The sequence below is a fragment of the Centropristis striata genome, chromosome 15, assembly GCF_030273125.1.
Source record: "Centropristis striata isolate RG_2023a ecotype Rhode Island chromosome 15, C.striata_1.0, whole genome shotgun sequence".
NCBI lineage: Eukaryota > Metazoa > Chordata > Actinopteri > Perciformes > Serranidae > Centropristis > Centropristis striata.
Window position 1 is genome coordinate 13,582,203 of NC_081531.1, and position 15,825 is coordinate 13,598,027.

General features: G+C 37.8%; 1 protein-coding gene across 1 annotated transcript in view; it reads left to right on the plus strand.

Annotated features, from left to right (window-relative positions):
• LOC131986280 (rap1 GTPase-activating protein 2-like) overlaps positions 1 to 15,825 on the plus strand; it is a 44,852-nt gene that overhangs the window by 16,465 nt on the left and 12,562 nt on the right. Inside the window, exons 3-12 of the mRNA XM_059351160.1 lie at positions 7,552 to 7,636; positions 7,995 to 8,030; positions 8,870 to 8,917; positions 10,134 to 10,166; positions 10,574 to 10,822; positions 11,619 to 11,722; positions 12,367 to 12,445; positions 12,556 to 12,609; positions 12,734 to 12,817; positions 14,507 to 14,607. Of these exons, the coding sequence (XP_059207143.1) occupies positions 7,552 to 7,636; positions 7,995 to 8,030; positions 8,870 to 8,917; positions 10,134 to 10,166; positions 10,574 to 10,822; positions 11,619 to 11,722; positions 12,367 to 12,445; positions 12,556 to 12,609; positions 12,734 to 12,817; positions 14,507 to 14,607 (873 nt within the window). The remainder of the gene's footprint in view (positions 1 to 7,551; positions 7,637 to 7,994; positions 8,031 to 8,869; positions 8,918 to 10,133; positions 10,167 to 10,573; positions 10,823 to 11,618; positions 11,723 to 12,366; positions 12,446 to 12,555; positions 12,610 to 12,733; positions 12,818 to 14,506; positions 14,608 to 15,825) is intronic.

Here is a 15,825-nt window from a genome sequence, read left to right on the forward strand (position 1 = left end):
GCAATGAATCCAGCAATAATCACCAGCGTACGCAGTGATTCACTAGGTGTGAAGGTGTGGCCGCAGGCAGGATTTGGACTGTTGGGACGTGTTCAGATGCGACTGCTTGGAGAGAAGTTCAGAGAGAGGTAACGTAAACTGGGATTAGTTGTTGCTTGGAGAATGTTATAGTCATTGGTCAACTGGGAAAGGGTGATCAGTACAATATGTCCATTGGTCCGCCAGTCCTCCATCCATCTCATTCTTTCAGTTACAAAGCTTGTACTGAAGTTGAGGGTTAGAACGTAGATGGACTGGTTAACTGAAAAAATCAGCTCACTCATATTGATTTGACCCCATCTCCACTATTTTCCAGCACAATTTATTGGATTGTTGATGGATAGAACAAGAGGTTGAAGTGCATCTATGTGAACAAGGCTTGAAATTGTCTCTCTCTTTGTAATTTACAGTATTTTCCAAAAGACAAAAAGTTAAAGTATTGGTAACCACTAACTGCTGCTAAGTTTAGCTGCAAACAGCTGGCTCAGTTGCTGTCCTGCAGGAGCAGGAGCTCGGAGCACTGGGGAACTGTTGGTGTTTCATCGCTAGCTCGGAAACATTGGACCTCTGGGATGAGGCAGCCTGTTCTCCTATCAGAAACATTAATATAAGTCGCATGTACAGGCAGCGAAAAACAAGCTATATTTACGAATTTCACCGTCTGCTGTAAGGCGTCCGCCACCGTCTTGCTGACTTAGTAGTGACTAACAGCCAAGTGAAGTTTAAAAAGGCGGATTCCTGCGTTTGGTTGGAGGCTGGGGGATAGGCAAGTTAGTTGTTTACACGTGAATATGTGAATCATGTTTTTGAACATAACTTACGTAAACAACGTAACTTAAGTTTAAAATGGTTTACTTTTGACGTGAATCCTGCTATTCTGGGTGGAAATTCACTGCTTGTTCGACTTACGTAAACAACGTAACTTGTGGCAGTAACGGGACCCTTATAGCTCCCTAATTTATTAATTCATTTATGTACATTTATTTACAGTTTAAACTGTCTTTTATAACGGCCTACCAGACATTTTTTTGCCCTAAACCTAGGTCAGTGGTTGCACAACATAAATCCACAGAAACTGCAGTCTTTTTTCTACAACCGCGGACTGTACATGTGTGCTATTTCTAGAACGTGCCTTTGTACCGCAAGCCGCGGTACGTACATATGTGCCTTACGTGCTGGAATTTGTGGTACTGGCACACAAACTCTTCTGCCGTTTATGTTGAACTTGCTGGATGAGGAGGTTTCAGGCCCAGGTGGGGCGGGGCTTCTGGCTTTTTGTGCCTGTTGTACGGATATCATGGCAGATGCAAAGAGACCGAAGAGGACATTGATGAAGGAAGCTCCGAAGAGGAAAGGAGAGAGTGACCGAGCAAGTTGCTGCTGGACAGGAAAGAGGAAATCTGCGAAGCTAAAAATGTCAAACCTGCAGACATCTGGGCGACTTATTCGACAATGACATTTAATTTGAAAAACAAGTTGTTCAATCATGTTTTTATCAGCTGAGGAGCTTCTTTAATATCAGGTATTTTCTGTATAAAATTTATCTCAAGAAGGTCATTCATGCTTTTATACAATCTTGTGATGTTGATTATTGTAATTCACTGTTTTCAGACTTTCAAGCCAAAAAACTGTCTGCTTCTTGGCTTTGAACATATACTAGAAGACAAGATGTTTTGAATTCTATATAAATAAGGTTTGTTATTAATATAATGCCACAAAGTATGTTCCCAGCATGAGAAGCATTAGAGACAGATTGTTATCAACCTCAATTTGAGCCACTAGGCAGCAGGATTTCAGTCACAACAACCAAGCGATGGATCAATTCTGTCTCAATCTCTGCAAGCTTATTCTATGGTTAAAGGGACAAAACATGAAACACCTCAATTATACTTTATAAAGTGGTTGTATTAGCTGTGAAACTGAACAGTCAGCTGAAGTTTCAGTGCCCTGCTGGTGTCACTTCATGGTGGAGGAACTGAACTTGAGGGTTAAATTTAAATTTTAATGAAGAGCTTTGATGTTCCCTCAGAGCCCAGCAGGACGCCTGGTTGGGAATAAAATTCACAAATACATTTTTCATAACCTTACATGCTGGAAAATTACCTGGAGTTCTTCCAACCGAGTATAGATGGAACTTAAAAAACATCCTACTGTATCTGATTTCTCATTTGTAAGCAGTTAATGTTTTGTAACACACTACTGTGTAGCTGGAAGGACACGCTCTGTTTACAGGCATTGGTAAACAGCTGGAGCTCCTGTCAAGCTTCAATATCTGCTGCATGAGGAATACTAGATTCATATGAAAGAACTGTATAGGGAGGTACCTGAATCCGAATAGGTTATTCAGGAAAAGGCAAAAACATATTTTTTTCTCTCTGAAGTTGGTTGTTGTTGTTTGGGGGAAAAACTGTCAAGGAAAAGTGCAGTATGAGGCTGTGGAAATACACTTTGTAGTTAATAATATGTTAATAATATATCAATCTAATGCTTTGGAGGCACAAAAAGTGCATTGCAAATGAAGTTTTATGTATTGAATAATCATTATAATGTGATAAACTGTAGAGAGTTTGATGTTTATTTGTTTCTGTAGGGAAATCGAACGTTTTATCTCTCTCATTTACCGTCTCTTTCTGTCCGGATAAAGAAGACAAAGAATCATTTTGTTTTTAACATTAATAAACAACACAACCAAGATTCATCCTGACATTAATACGAGAGTACTCTTCTTCTTTTAATGAATGGGAGACACTACAGGTGAATAGGGTATATTTTAACGTATAGATATCATCATGAAACTTCCCCAGTTTACATTAAGAAAATATTTTTTTACATTACAATTTTTCTGGTATTGTATGTTTAGATATGCAAATTAGGTGATAGCTCATTAAATATGCACCAATTTGCATAAATTTCCAGGGCATACATCTGTACATCAAAGTTATTATTTTAATGGTGTTGATATATTAGATTCCAAGTGTTTTACAGAAGGGAATTGGGATATCTATTTTTATGATTTAATGGATCAGAAAATTCCTTTCAAAAGACATTTTAAAAAAATCAATTCTTGTCATGATTTTATGAACAAAATGTTCTATAAATCAGGGTATGCATGATGTAAAAACAAATCCCTCTGTCAAAGCCTTCAGAATATAGTTCGGAGTCCGTAAGTATAGCTGAAGTTGAGATTTATTACTCAGAGCATGAGGAAAAACTCATTTTGAGAAAACAACCTTGAAATATGTCATACATTCTTAATGGAAATGACTATTTGAAGACAAAATGTTGAATTTAATTCATAGCAACAACAATATAGAACATCTAAAACACATAATATGGTGCAGGAGAGTGGAAGCTTTCTAACGATGCCTGAGGTTTAGATACTACACGCTGCAATGGAACGCTAACTTTTAGGGAATATGGGAGAAATCTACAGGCACAAATGGATCAAATATGCTAAAATATACACCTGAATGTAATTGCAGTGGTGTCTGTGTTTGAACAAATCAGCGGTGTTCAGTTCTTTCCAGAGTCTTTGAAGAGTCGATCCCCCCAGAGCAGGGACAGTTTCACTCCTCAAACGGAGTAAGTTTAGTAAGTTTTTATTTAGATCACTCGAAAGGTTCTTGTTGTTCGGGATAGTTCCTGAAGTTTCTTTGTTGTTGTTTTGTTTCTGTCTCTGGTTTCAAACTGAACTTGTTGTTCTGCGATGAGAGACTCCAGAGGCGTGTTACATTGTGGGAATGGCCTGCAGGACAATTTGACATCAGTGCATCATGTTAACATCTATGTTTGTTGGATTTAGAAATGATGATGTGATTGGCTGTGACAGGCAGCTGTCAGCAGTGATAACGAACCAGCTGAGATTTGAGTGAGAAGTGAAACAGTTTTTATTTTAAACTGAAGCTCAGGAGGTTTATATCACACACACACACACACACACACACACACTTTGATTCACACATTTAAACTCAGAACATAAATTCTTCAAGTTACAAAAGACGGAGTGGAACTCTGTAATGTCACATTACGTACAACCATACAGACACACACACACACACACACACACACACACACACACACACAGTGACCTTTTCCCTCTCAGCAGGTTTCGTGTCTCTTCTTTTTTTCGTTGTACTTGTTTTCTCCTTTTTGTTGCTTATTGACCTTTTTCTTCATTTCATTCCTGGACTCTAAACACTCCCTCAGGAGCAAATACATAAAGAGGCACATGAACACATTTATAATACATGAGTACGCAGTAGATATACTACAACCAAGCAAATAACTCTCTGTAACTCCCTGTAACTCCCTGTGTTTCCTTTCGTCGATATGAATAAGGACGACTTATTACATGGCTTTGTTGAATACTCGTTTCTGATATGTGAACAATGTGTGAAATAATTTAGCATATGAAATGGTTGAGAATAAAAAGCTTTTAACTGCCAACGTTGAATGTCAGTTTTTTTAATTACAAAGTCGTTTAACTTATTTTCAATTAGAAAAATGCTGATTAATGTAACTTTAAACAGTTTAATTTAAAGATACCTAACTATATACTTTTTCAACAAAATAAATCCAATATCCTCCTTCTTTTCCATGTAAAAATCTATGAATATATAAATATTGTTCATTTTAAACATTTAATTGTCTCAAAATTCAATGAAAAGTCTCAGTGTTTGGTGCCTGAAGTTTCCACACCACACCTGTGTGGTTTCACACTGGACTCTGATTGGCTCCAGACTAGTTATGATGTCATAACTTCCACAGGGACGTCGTCATATTGAACTGAAATGGGTTTGTTTCTCCTTCAGCTATCAATGTGAATGTGAACCTCAGCACAAACATCACACTGTTTTTTTGAGTGAAGAACTTAAGATTGAAAATAAATTAAAGAGGAGATTTTCACATGTTAATATTAGGAAGGGAAAGAAGAAACACACATATGAGAATTAGGGCTGGGCGATATGGAAAAATCATATCCTGACATATTTAGGCTGAATATCGATATACGATATATATTTTTATCGCAAAGTGAGAGCAAATTTTCAGTCAAAGTCAAAGCCAAATAGAACATGTCACAAGAAGTTTTATTGAAACCGTTTATCTAAGTGTACATGAAAAAAATCAAAGCTCCATAAAGTGCACATTTAAGTAAAAAAATATCTTAAATAAAAGCTGCAGCTGCCTGGAGCAAGGATCACAGTACAAATTTGAACTATATCGATATATGCAATATGGTCTAATTCCATATCACATTTAAAAATATATCGATATATCGCCCAGCCCTAATGAGAATACATTCCATCTCTCCCCTCATCCCTCGAAATCATGCACTCACTTGCTCCCCATCTTCACTCTTCCTCCTGTAGCATCCTTTATGAATCCAAATTAATTTCACAGGACTGACATTTCCACTAAAAAAGACATGAAACTGGAACAGCCAGAGGGTCAGTGTGTGTTAGTGTGTGTGTGGGTGTGTGTGTGTGTGTGTGTGTGTGTGTGTGTGTGTGTGTGTGTGTGTGTGTGTGTGTGTGTCTGTGTGTGACAGGATGGATGTTGCATAAAAAATTGTGGGGAAAAAACACAGCTAAAAGAGGGTAAGTATTGGACTTGCATTATCATGTGGACACAAAACAAAAACTGTATTGCCTTCTACATACTACAGATTAACGCAATGTGCAGTCTGCAGTATGTATATTACAAGTCAACACTGTTTTTAGTCATCATCAGTGTTCAGGTCCAAGTCATATATTACTCCTGACCTGTGTTGATATTCCAACACAGTTAGGAGTTTCTTGACATCATACAATTCAGTCAAACAGTGTTTGATTCCAAATGAGAACTCCCAAGTCATTAATATTCAAGCTGGAATAAAAATATGACTTATCAGTATTCAAACACGAGTCATCACTCTTCAGGTCTATGTGACTGCTATTCCAGTATAAAATAAAACCAAGTTCTTAATATTCAACTCCAGGTCTGTGAAAATTCCTGAATCTCAATTAAAAAAATAACTTCACCAAAAGTCTGAAAGCAGACTGGCGCCGCGACGTGATTGGCTGCCGGCTTGTCTTCCAAAAGTTGAATCCAGGTCAATATCTTCATTCTTTCTTTTGGACACCTGACGAAACCATGGCAACCGCGGTGAGCAGTATGCAGCCGACTAGCCTGGGGGTGAAGGAAATAAATGGTCTTCTGGCTGGATGGTGCAGTTGATTACATTGCGTGTGTGTGTGTGTGTGTGTGTGTGTGTGTGTGTGTGCGTGTGTGCGTGTGTGTGTGTGTATACATGAAGTCATCCACAGCTGAATGTGTGGAGGCTCCTGACAGATTGAAGTTCTGTCTTTGGAGACAGACTCATCGCTTTTCTGTGACACATTTAATGATGATGTGTAGCACTCAGATGAACCAGGACACACACACACACACAAACATAGAGGAGAGAGAGGAAATGCATTTATATTTTATAAAACTCTATGATAAAGGGAACATTTGGATGCAGCAACAGTTCAAAGTCCGATTTTAAAAAGGGTTTGAGACAGTTATTTTGTTTTTTAACAAACTGAAATCTCTGCGTGTTTTAAAAGCAATAACAGTATTTCTTTTTTTTTACTCACTCAAACATAATGCCTAGTATAAATGCTCATGAAAAGTTGACCTTTTAAAAATGTGTGGTGTTACAAATATGAATATCTTATAGAATATTAGAGGTGTGAATCCTCAGAGGCCCCATGATACGACTGTATACCGATACTTGAGTCACGATTCGATATTATTGCGATTTTAAGCAATTTGCATTATGGTGAGTATTGCGATACAATTTATTGCAATTTAGCTGTTTAACTGATATCAAACATGTATGGACGACAATCGCAGCATTTTCTCAAACTTTACTCAACTTTAAGCTTCACTGCTTTGAATTTTTTTTTAACGAAACATAAAAAAAGCCTAACTTTGTAGCTTTATTTCGACAACTTCCCGACACGATATCCTGACACACATCTTGTAGTTTCATATGATAACGGTATCTCCAATATATTCATAAAAGTGAGCCCGGCAAAAAATACTGACAGCCGTCAGAACGCTAAATATCAATACTTGGCAGCCATGATTGGATATAATATTGCCGTACAAAATATCTCAATACTATGCTTTATTGATTTTGTCCCCCATCTCTATAGAATATGATGCATTGCTGTAGATTAAACTACCCAACAGTATATAATGGAGTTAAAATTAGCACAACCACAAACATCTACAGCAGTAAAATGCAACATACACATTAATGCAACAGTGATATTAATCCAAAAACATTATATATAATAGTAAAACACTGGAACAGGAACTTTTTTAGTACTTTTTTTTGTCTCTAGAAATACAGTAAATTAAATTTTTATTACCATATTTAGAGGTTAAGTCTACTTTGAATTATGACAGTAGAGTACCTACATCATCATGATTTACGTTCACTTCATTTAATGAATAATTTATTGTTATTGTTTTCATTTTCAGTAAACAGGAGCTCCTGACCATCTCAAATGTTCCTGTCGGAGACTGCCCCCCCTCTCCCCCCCGCACCGCGCCCCCCACCATGAAGGTAACACGCACACAGTTTCGTCCATCTGTGTTTTTCAGGACACTTATTTCAAATATTGTGCATGCGGGGCTTTATGTACCCCAACTGCAGAGAGAACAAGGTCTTTCATTTAATTTATACCTGAAGCTTCCTGCACAAATTAAAAGTTTTCCTGCTGCTCTAAAAGCAAAATCTCTACATTTAGATATACGTAATAACACTGCATGGTTTTTCACCTGGTTTTTATTTGTTCCTCCTGAAGTGAACACCTGCTTTTACTGGAGAACTGATCATACATTTTATTGTCAATCCCACAGTAGAACCAGGTTTTTACCCTCAAACCAAACATTAACACACATCTTTCTCTGTTTGTCTTCAGTCGGCTCATTTCTTTGACATGATGGACAAGATGGAGGTAAGAATTTATCTGTTTATCTGTTTAACATAAACAGTCACAGTTTGCTGAAATGTGTGTTCTTCCTGCTATGAAAACTGTTACAATGTGTGTATTTTTCCTTGCCAGGCAACAAAATTAATACATTTCACACCGTTTTCTGCTAAATTTAATGTGGAAATGTTCTCTTCTGACAAACAGCAGCTGAATTTATTTAGTATTAGATTACACTTCAAGCTGAATAAAATGCAGTTTAGACAGTTGGTGAAATGGTGTCAGTAATCCTAATGTATTAGATAACAAATAGTAACTCAATAGTTTTGGGGTATTCTTGTAATCACACAAAGCTTTAAAACATGGTTTATATTCTGACAGCTTACGTGTTTGTTTCTAAATGACATGGTTACATTTATTTTTATTTTTTACCTTTGGCTGTGTTGTCAATTGTTACTGTGCTGGTTTGTATTGTGTGTGTATGAAAGCCTGTTAAATCTAATTCCTAGAGTTTTTTGTCCAAAAACTAATGATAAACACATCAGAGAGCCACACTGTTACACTGTTGACATGTTCCTTCATTACCATGAACACACACACTGTAGTTTATTTTGACTCAGTCCCACACACACCGTCCTGCTGCCACAAATACTCACCAGAGCACCAAATGTGGATTAATCCGCTGCTGAAAGTAGTCCCTGGCAAATGCACATTTTCCTCCTGTTTGAGTAACGCCTGAAAGTACATACTGGTGTATATTGGTGAAAGTATATAAGGGTTTCTTAAAGATTCTTGGGTAGGAACCAATGGCACTCAGAGCCACAGACAATCTTAATACTGTCCTTCTCTTCCTGACACTGACGTAGCAGGTGCCAGAAGCTGCCGAGATGAAGACAATCCCTCAAAGACAGAAGGCACGTCTGTCCATCTGTCTGTCCTCAAATCCATCCACTCACGCTTTTTATTGCTTTGTTTCATTCATTTGTTCATGTTCGAACACGAGCAGAACTCAGATGAAAAACCCAAAGATTTTCTTTTCTTTATTGATAATTACAGATATTTGAGATTTGACAGCCTCTTCATTGGATAAATGACACTAGCCAGGTTTCTATCTCAAATTATAACCAGATTTTGCAGGGAAAAAATCAGTGCAAGAAAATGTGAATTAATACTCGTTTCCATCCAATTCATTGAGATAAGCAGTGGATGCTGTCAAAAAAAACCCTTATACAAAGCCTATAAAAAGTCCAGCTCTAGGCAGATTTAAATACAGTCATGGAAAAAATGATTAGACCACTTTTTTCTTAAATTTCTTGTTCATTTTAATGTTAAAATGTTAAAGAGGGGTTGTTGTTTTTTTCAAATTTTGTCAAAAGAGCCAAATTATATTGACCATGAGTTCATGTGTAAAAGCAACACAAGGGTGAAACATCCAAGGGGAATGAATACTTTTTATAGGCAGTGTACAATTACAGAATAAGAGGACACAACAAGAGGATGAAAAACAATGTGACGCTCTATATTTTGTGTTTTCTGCATGCAGCTGTGGCAAAATTATGTCCAGCAATAAAATTTCTAATACTAATGTTGTAAACTCTGAAACCTGCATGGACGGGCGATAATGCAGAGCGTCTACCCAGTTTTATTTTTTAGTCTGTGCCAAGTCGAGCTCCCCAAACAGATCCTGCGGCATTCTTTCTGTTTCCTGCAGCTCTGACGTTGCCTTTTCCTTCAGGGTCTATATTACTCTTTCTCTGGAGTCTCACCTCGGATCAATTTTTCACAGCTTTTGAGGGTAAAAGGGACACACAAACTCCACCACATGAGGCGGTGACTCTCAGAGCGTTGGACTGGAAATATATTGTATATGTGTGTGTGTGTGTGTGTGTGTGTGTATGTTACAAACAAACATGTTTCTGGTATACAACACAATCAGTTGCCCTTAGGAGACAAATAACTGATGATGATTGATTGTGTTTGTTTGAAAAACATCTGCACCATCTGTCGTGTTCAACATCATCACTCATGCAGTTTATCCACCTGTATGTGCATGTATGTACATCATGGAAGTGACTGTGCATGTTGCATGTATATTTTGTGAGTAACTTCTCTTTGTTCTACGTCTTTCAGGACGACTACATTCCTTATCCGAGGATCGAGGAGGTGAGTCCTTGTAAAAACTGAATTTCAAAACATCTTCACATTCGCTCACAAGCTTCTGCATCTGAAACACATGAGCTGAATGTGATGGATGTTTTAATAAAAAGGCAGCGACGCAGCACAGGGAGAGAAACCAGTGGGATATTGGTAAATGAGAGAAGGGCAGATTGAGGTCACTTTGACAGAAAAGGGAAAAGAAATACAAATTATTTACCATAGATAGTTTCACATTTTGAATGTGAAACACTTAATTTTGACTCTTCTTTTTGGGGTTTTCCTGAGTTAATGTCTATTCCTCAACCAAGTTGCAGGCAGCAACATTTTGACAAAAATAGAAAAAAAGTGCCTTTGTTCTTTGTCGTACCTTGGAGGTGCATGTTGGGTATTTCTGGTGTGTGTGTGTGTTGCAGGTGTTGGAGAGGGGGACTCCGTACCCTCAGGTCATCCTGCCTGAGTTCGGAGGCTACTGGATCGAGGATCCGGAGGCTGATCCACCTCCTGCCACGTCCCTGGAGATCAAAGCAGGGGAGGAGGAGGTGGAGGAGGGAGGAGGACTGGGAGGAAGAGAGGAGGAAAACACAGCCCCAGGGGATTATGGGTACCGGCTGGAGGAGATCAGCGAGGCTGCACGGGCGTACAGGAAGCACTTCTTGGGCAGGGTGAGGTTAGGCGGAGGTGGTTGTTGTTCCACAACGTTTAACTGACGCATGTGTTCTGTTGCTGTCGTTACCTGCAGCTCAATATATCCTGAGCTCTGAGGTCTTTTTTTTCAGTAGGTACTGTACATCAGTGTAAATATTGTTTACCGTACAAAAAAGCTAAAATTAGATTAAAGGCAATGTATATCCATTATTGGGATTTAGTTCATTAAATATACATATAAGTAACACATTAATATATAATACATTAATTAAACATAACATAAATTAAAGAATGTGTAACTTGCTTTTGGTTTATAAGAATGGTTTATAAAGATATTTTTGTGGGTTAAAAATGTATCTAATTCCTGGAGCACAGAAACACCCAATTTCCCCCGAAAAACTCAGCAGCCCCCATAGTTTTACAGTGAGGAAATGAAAGTGTCCGATTTGGGATACAGTTAGCGCACGGCTAATTCACCGGCGTTACCGTCCTTTTACTCTGGTAAACCCGAGGCTAACATACAAGGTTAATACGATATACAGTCTCAAAGATAAGAAGTTAAACTCAGTTTCACACCACTTTTTTAAATTGGAAACATAACATGATCATTTATATTAATAGTTAATGTGAAATTTTGATAGAATGTTGTCCGATGCCATTTTAAGGGTAAGGTATTCCTTTAAAAACAGTAATTGGGTAAATGTACATTGTTACTTTTGACCACTGCACACGACAATTGAGCTTGTGCTGTGCCTTCTTTTCGATGCTATGTCTCTCTGTTTCTGTTCGTCTGTCTCTTTGTTTTTCTCTCAGGAACATTTAAACTTCTCCTGTTCAGCCAGCAGTGTTGGAAACCTGCTGCTGTCTGTGAGGCATGAAGAGGAGAAGGAGCATGAGTCCCTACATGTTATTATCAGGTACAAACAAAAGCCTGTTTAAACGTGAGTTAAAGTTTGTTTTTATCTGTAATTCTGACAATTTACTTAATTACCATAATTAGCAGACACTGGATTTTATTTATCTTAAGGCCCTTGCTGTTTTTTTTACCCCCTTACATGACTTTGTTTTCTTATAATGTGGACCCTTCCAACACACTCAAATGATTGGCTTTCGTTGCAGGTGCAGGCTGTTTTTACTGAGCTTAGAAAATCCAGTTTTTGCAATTGAGCACCTGCAGCCTAGAACAACATACAGACATTTTAAGCTAACCAAAATGTTGCAGTTAACTTTCAAGAAGTGAAAACACACTGTGACACTCCAAGTTCTAAGACAGAAACAGGGAAAACAGGCAGAAACGTTAAATGGACACAGTGCCATACATATGCATTGCTATGCATCTATCCTGATTGACAGGCCTCGTCATAGCGATAAGTTTGCCCCGCCTTAAAGCATACCCTTCTTTAACATCTATTTTACGCTAAATGGGATCTTAATTTACAAAATCAACATCACGCTGTATAGAATTGTTGGTTAGGGAAGCAAATAATCCTTACTCGTCCAATAGCACGAAGACTAGCCCAGCGTCTTTCAGGACACTTCTTGTCTCTTTTTGTCTCTTCAGGTCTCGGGTGAAAAGCATCTACCACAGATTGTCACTGACAGAGCTGCCTGACATCCCCAGTGTGCCGGAACTCGCCAAGGTACAAGATTTAAAATATAATCAGTTAGTTTGAGTTATTTCTTTCTTTACATGTGCAAACATCTTTATAATTATGTGTGTTTATTGTGCATGTGTTGTTTATCCTTGAAGTTGCTGTGTGATGACGCAGCAGGTCTTCGTTTCAGTCCTGTCCTCTACCCAAAGGTGAGCTCAGAGTACACCTCGATGTCTTTCTACTGAATGATAGAAGAGGTCATGTTGGACTGATTGGATCAAACCTACCTACCTGTCTTTCTGTCTGTCTGTCTGTCTGTCTGTCTGTTACCAGGCGTCTCAGCTGATAGTAAACTACGACGAGCATGAGGTCAACAACACCTTCAAGTTTGGAGTCATTTACCAGAGATTTGGACAGGTAACAAGTGACTGTAATGGATGTATTTACTATTTGACTACAAACACAATGGTTATATTGATCCAGAGGTTTCTAAACTTAGAGTAGTAAGGCAAAAACACTTGTTTTCATGCAAGCCTGGTCTCTGATATCACTGTAATGCAGCTTTCTGTGCAGCCGGTTTATGCAAGCTACCCTTAGCCTACCCTAGGTCCCGACTCATCTGCCTCACTTCTGCTTCCTCTGGCATCGCTGCCTGTGACTCCTCTCTGCCGGCTGTTGTTCTCTATGCGTAGAGCAAGTGGGAAGAAGCTAAACACTTAACGTTGCAACACTGTCTTAAACTCAGAATCTCAGTTTGTGAGTGGGTCTTAATTTTAGTTAGTTTAGTTGTAAATTAAAGATGCTAACTGCTCTACAGATAACAATGTAGCTGCATCTATTGCTTCTTCCTCTCTGGGGGCAAACTGGACGCTACAGTGACTCACTAACGCCTTTTCGAGGCACAAGTGATATTACAAGACACTCCGGGGCTAGCTGGTTAGCATGCTAATATTAGTAGATATTGCTACAACACAATACATAGACATCAACACTGTCACTTCTTCATTCACTGTTGATCATTTTAGTTCTTTTTTTTTTTTACAATGCGTTAAACTACAAATCTGGCCAAATCTTACCAACTGCACCTTTAAAAATGGAAAATATAAAAGTTCAACTCAAACCAGTCAGTTCAAAAATACTTTCTGCTCTGCAGGGTGCGGGTTCTCAGTATGAGAAGTGATTGATTCTTTGAAGCAACATATATTTGCCCAGTTTGGTTTCACTCGTGGCTGCAAGTTGTTCGGTGAAAGGAGGCATCATGCTGCAAACTCAGAGAGAAGCTTACACTTTCACCATGCATAGATAGTCTGTAGAAGTTGAATCTTGGTAGAAGATTTGGCACATGTTGAGAACAACCAGAACCAGAGCATTTGATTCACAAACAATAAAATTTGGCAACAAAAAATGAAAAACTATATTTCCTACGAACAGCCAGTGAAAGTGAAAGAGGCAGTGTGTTCTAAAGTTCTGGAAGAAGTATTGAGGTCCTTTACTGAAGTAAAATTATTAATAACCAGTGGCTGGCCCTCTGAGACCCATTTGTCTTTGAGAGGCTTGGGCGGGCTCAGTCGTAGTGATGTCATGATATCTTGTGGTGAAGGGACTAGATAGCGCTCCAAAGTGAGGCTCAATTGTAGCAAGAGAAAAAAAGGTTTTCTCATGCAGTAAAATGTGTTATTTTCACCTATTGTATTTATAAATATTCATGAATATTTCTTCATACTGGAGCCCCTAAACAACCCCTCTTGCAATTGCATAAATCACTGGAAAGCTGACTCTCCTGTGGATGCATTGAGCCCAATTGTATTCATGCGTGATCTATTGTAGTGAGAGCATTTTTTGGAACGTGACATCACTATATAAAATGTTGTGTAGTGACCTCTAGAATTATGACAGTCTCATGAAACGTTACAACCACAAATGAGAGACCTAGAGCTTTGATGATGTATAGCTTTTCTAGGTATATCGACAATTCTTTTCTATTGTTCTATAACATTAAGATGAAGCATTTCCAGAGATAGTTTTAGATCATGTCGCTGACATGTGATGGACGTGAATGTGCTGTTGTATGTTGTGAGTCTGATGGCGCCCTCACCTGTCTGTCAGGTGTCTGAGGAGGAGCTCTTCCGGAACAATGAGGAGACGCCGGCCTTCACCGAGTTCCTGCAGCTGCTGGGAGACACAGTGGAGCTGCAGGACTTCAAGGGGTGAGCAGCAACAAAACCATGACCATATCATAGTAGTAAAATAATGACATATTCTTTTGCATCACTATTTTATTGATGGTGGAACACAAAAAATACAACTTTCCAGCTTCTCCATGAAAGAAAATGCAAAATGTAAACTTACAATAGAAAATATATTTAATGATATACAGTCAGTTTTCTTGATAATAACCAAAATCATTATCAATTATCATTATTTTGAGGCATTAAAATGAACAAGAAATTGAAGAAAACAAGGGTGATCTAATATTTTTTTCCATGACTGTACATGTATAAAGAACACAAAATGTGTTAAACTTAGACAGACCTTATTCACTTATAAATAGACAAATGCACATTTGAATGAAATTCCTTTGCATTGTCTCACAGTGATTGTATTTTGGAATGTATCAACTCTTGATAAATATATGTATAAATTATATTTAATAATACAAAACTGTACAAATAGAATACTGTATATTTCACCGGAGCATAGCAGCAGAAAGTTTTTGTACGCGGCAATACATTTTTGTAGAGGCAATAAATAAGACAAATAAAAAATTCACAGTCAAAAGAAATGCATTAACAAACAGAGCAATGCATGATGCAAAAATTATAGATAATAAATGCAATATTTAAATTGAGAAAAGAGAGAAAAAAATGGATGTCAATAAATCTTGTTGATAAGCTGTTAATAAGTCGTCTTGCACACAGATAAACAGTAGTAAAGGCGATAACATCAAAATTTTAGTTTCTGATTTAACCTATAGAAGGAACTGATATTATATTGACTTTACCCTCCTGTCATTTAATTGAGAATTTAATTTTCTAAATCCAAGTTAGTTGGGTTTTTTTTAGTTTTGAAGCCAGTGAGAGTTAGCCATATGTTAATCACCCAGCAATAAAGCCAAAATTTTACAAAAATCTCTTATTGACTTGGAATACTTCTTTGTTCTGTGCACTTTTGTCATTCTGTTTTCTTGAAGAAAGGTTAATATTTGAATGAGAATATAAATATGGGAAGTATGCTCATTTAAACTATGTTTTTTTTACCACCAATAACATAAGAGGAGATGACCATCTCTGCAGATCCTTGTTTTGTTTGTAGAGAACAGCAATCGTTCTCGTAACATTAACTCCCAAATACTTGAGCTGGACTTTAAAGAGAAAGCAATTAAATGTTTGCCAGAGTACAAAACCTTCCACACGAAATTAGGTTTT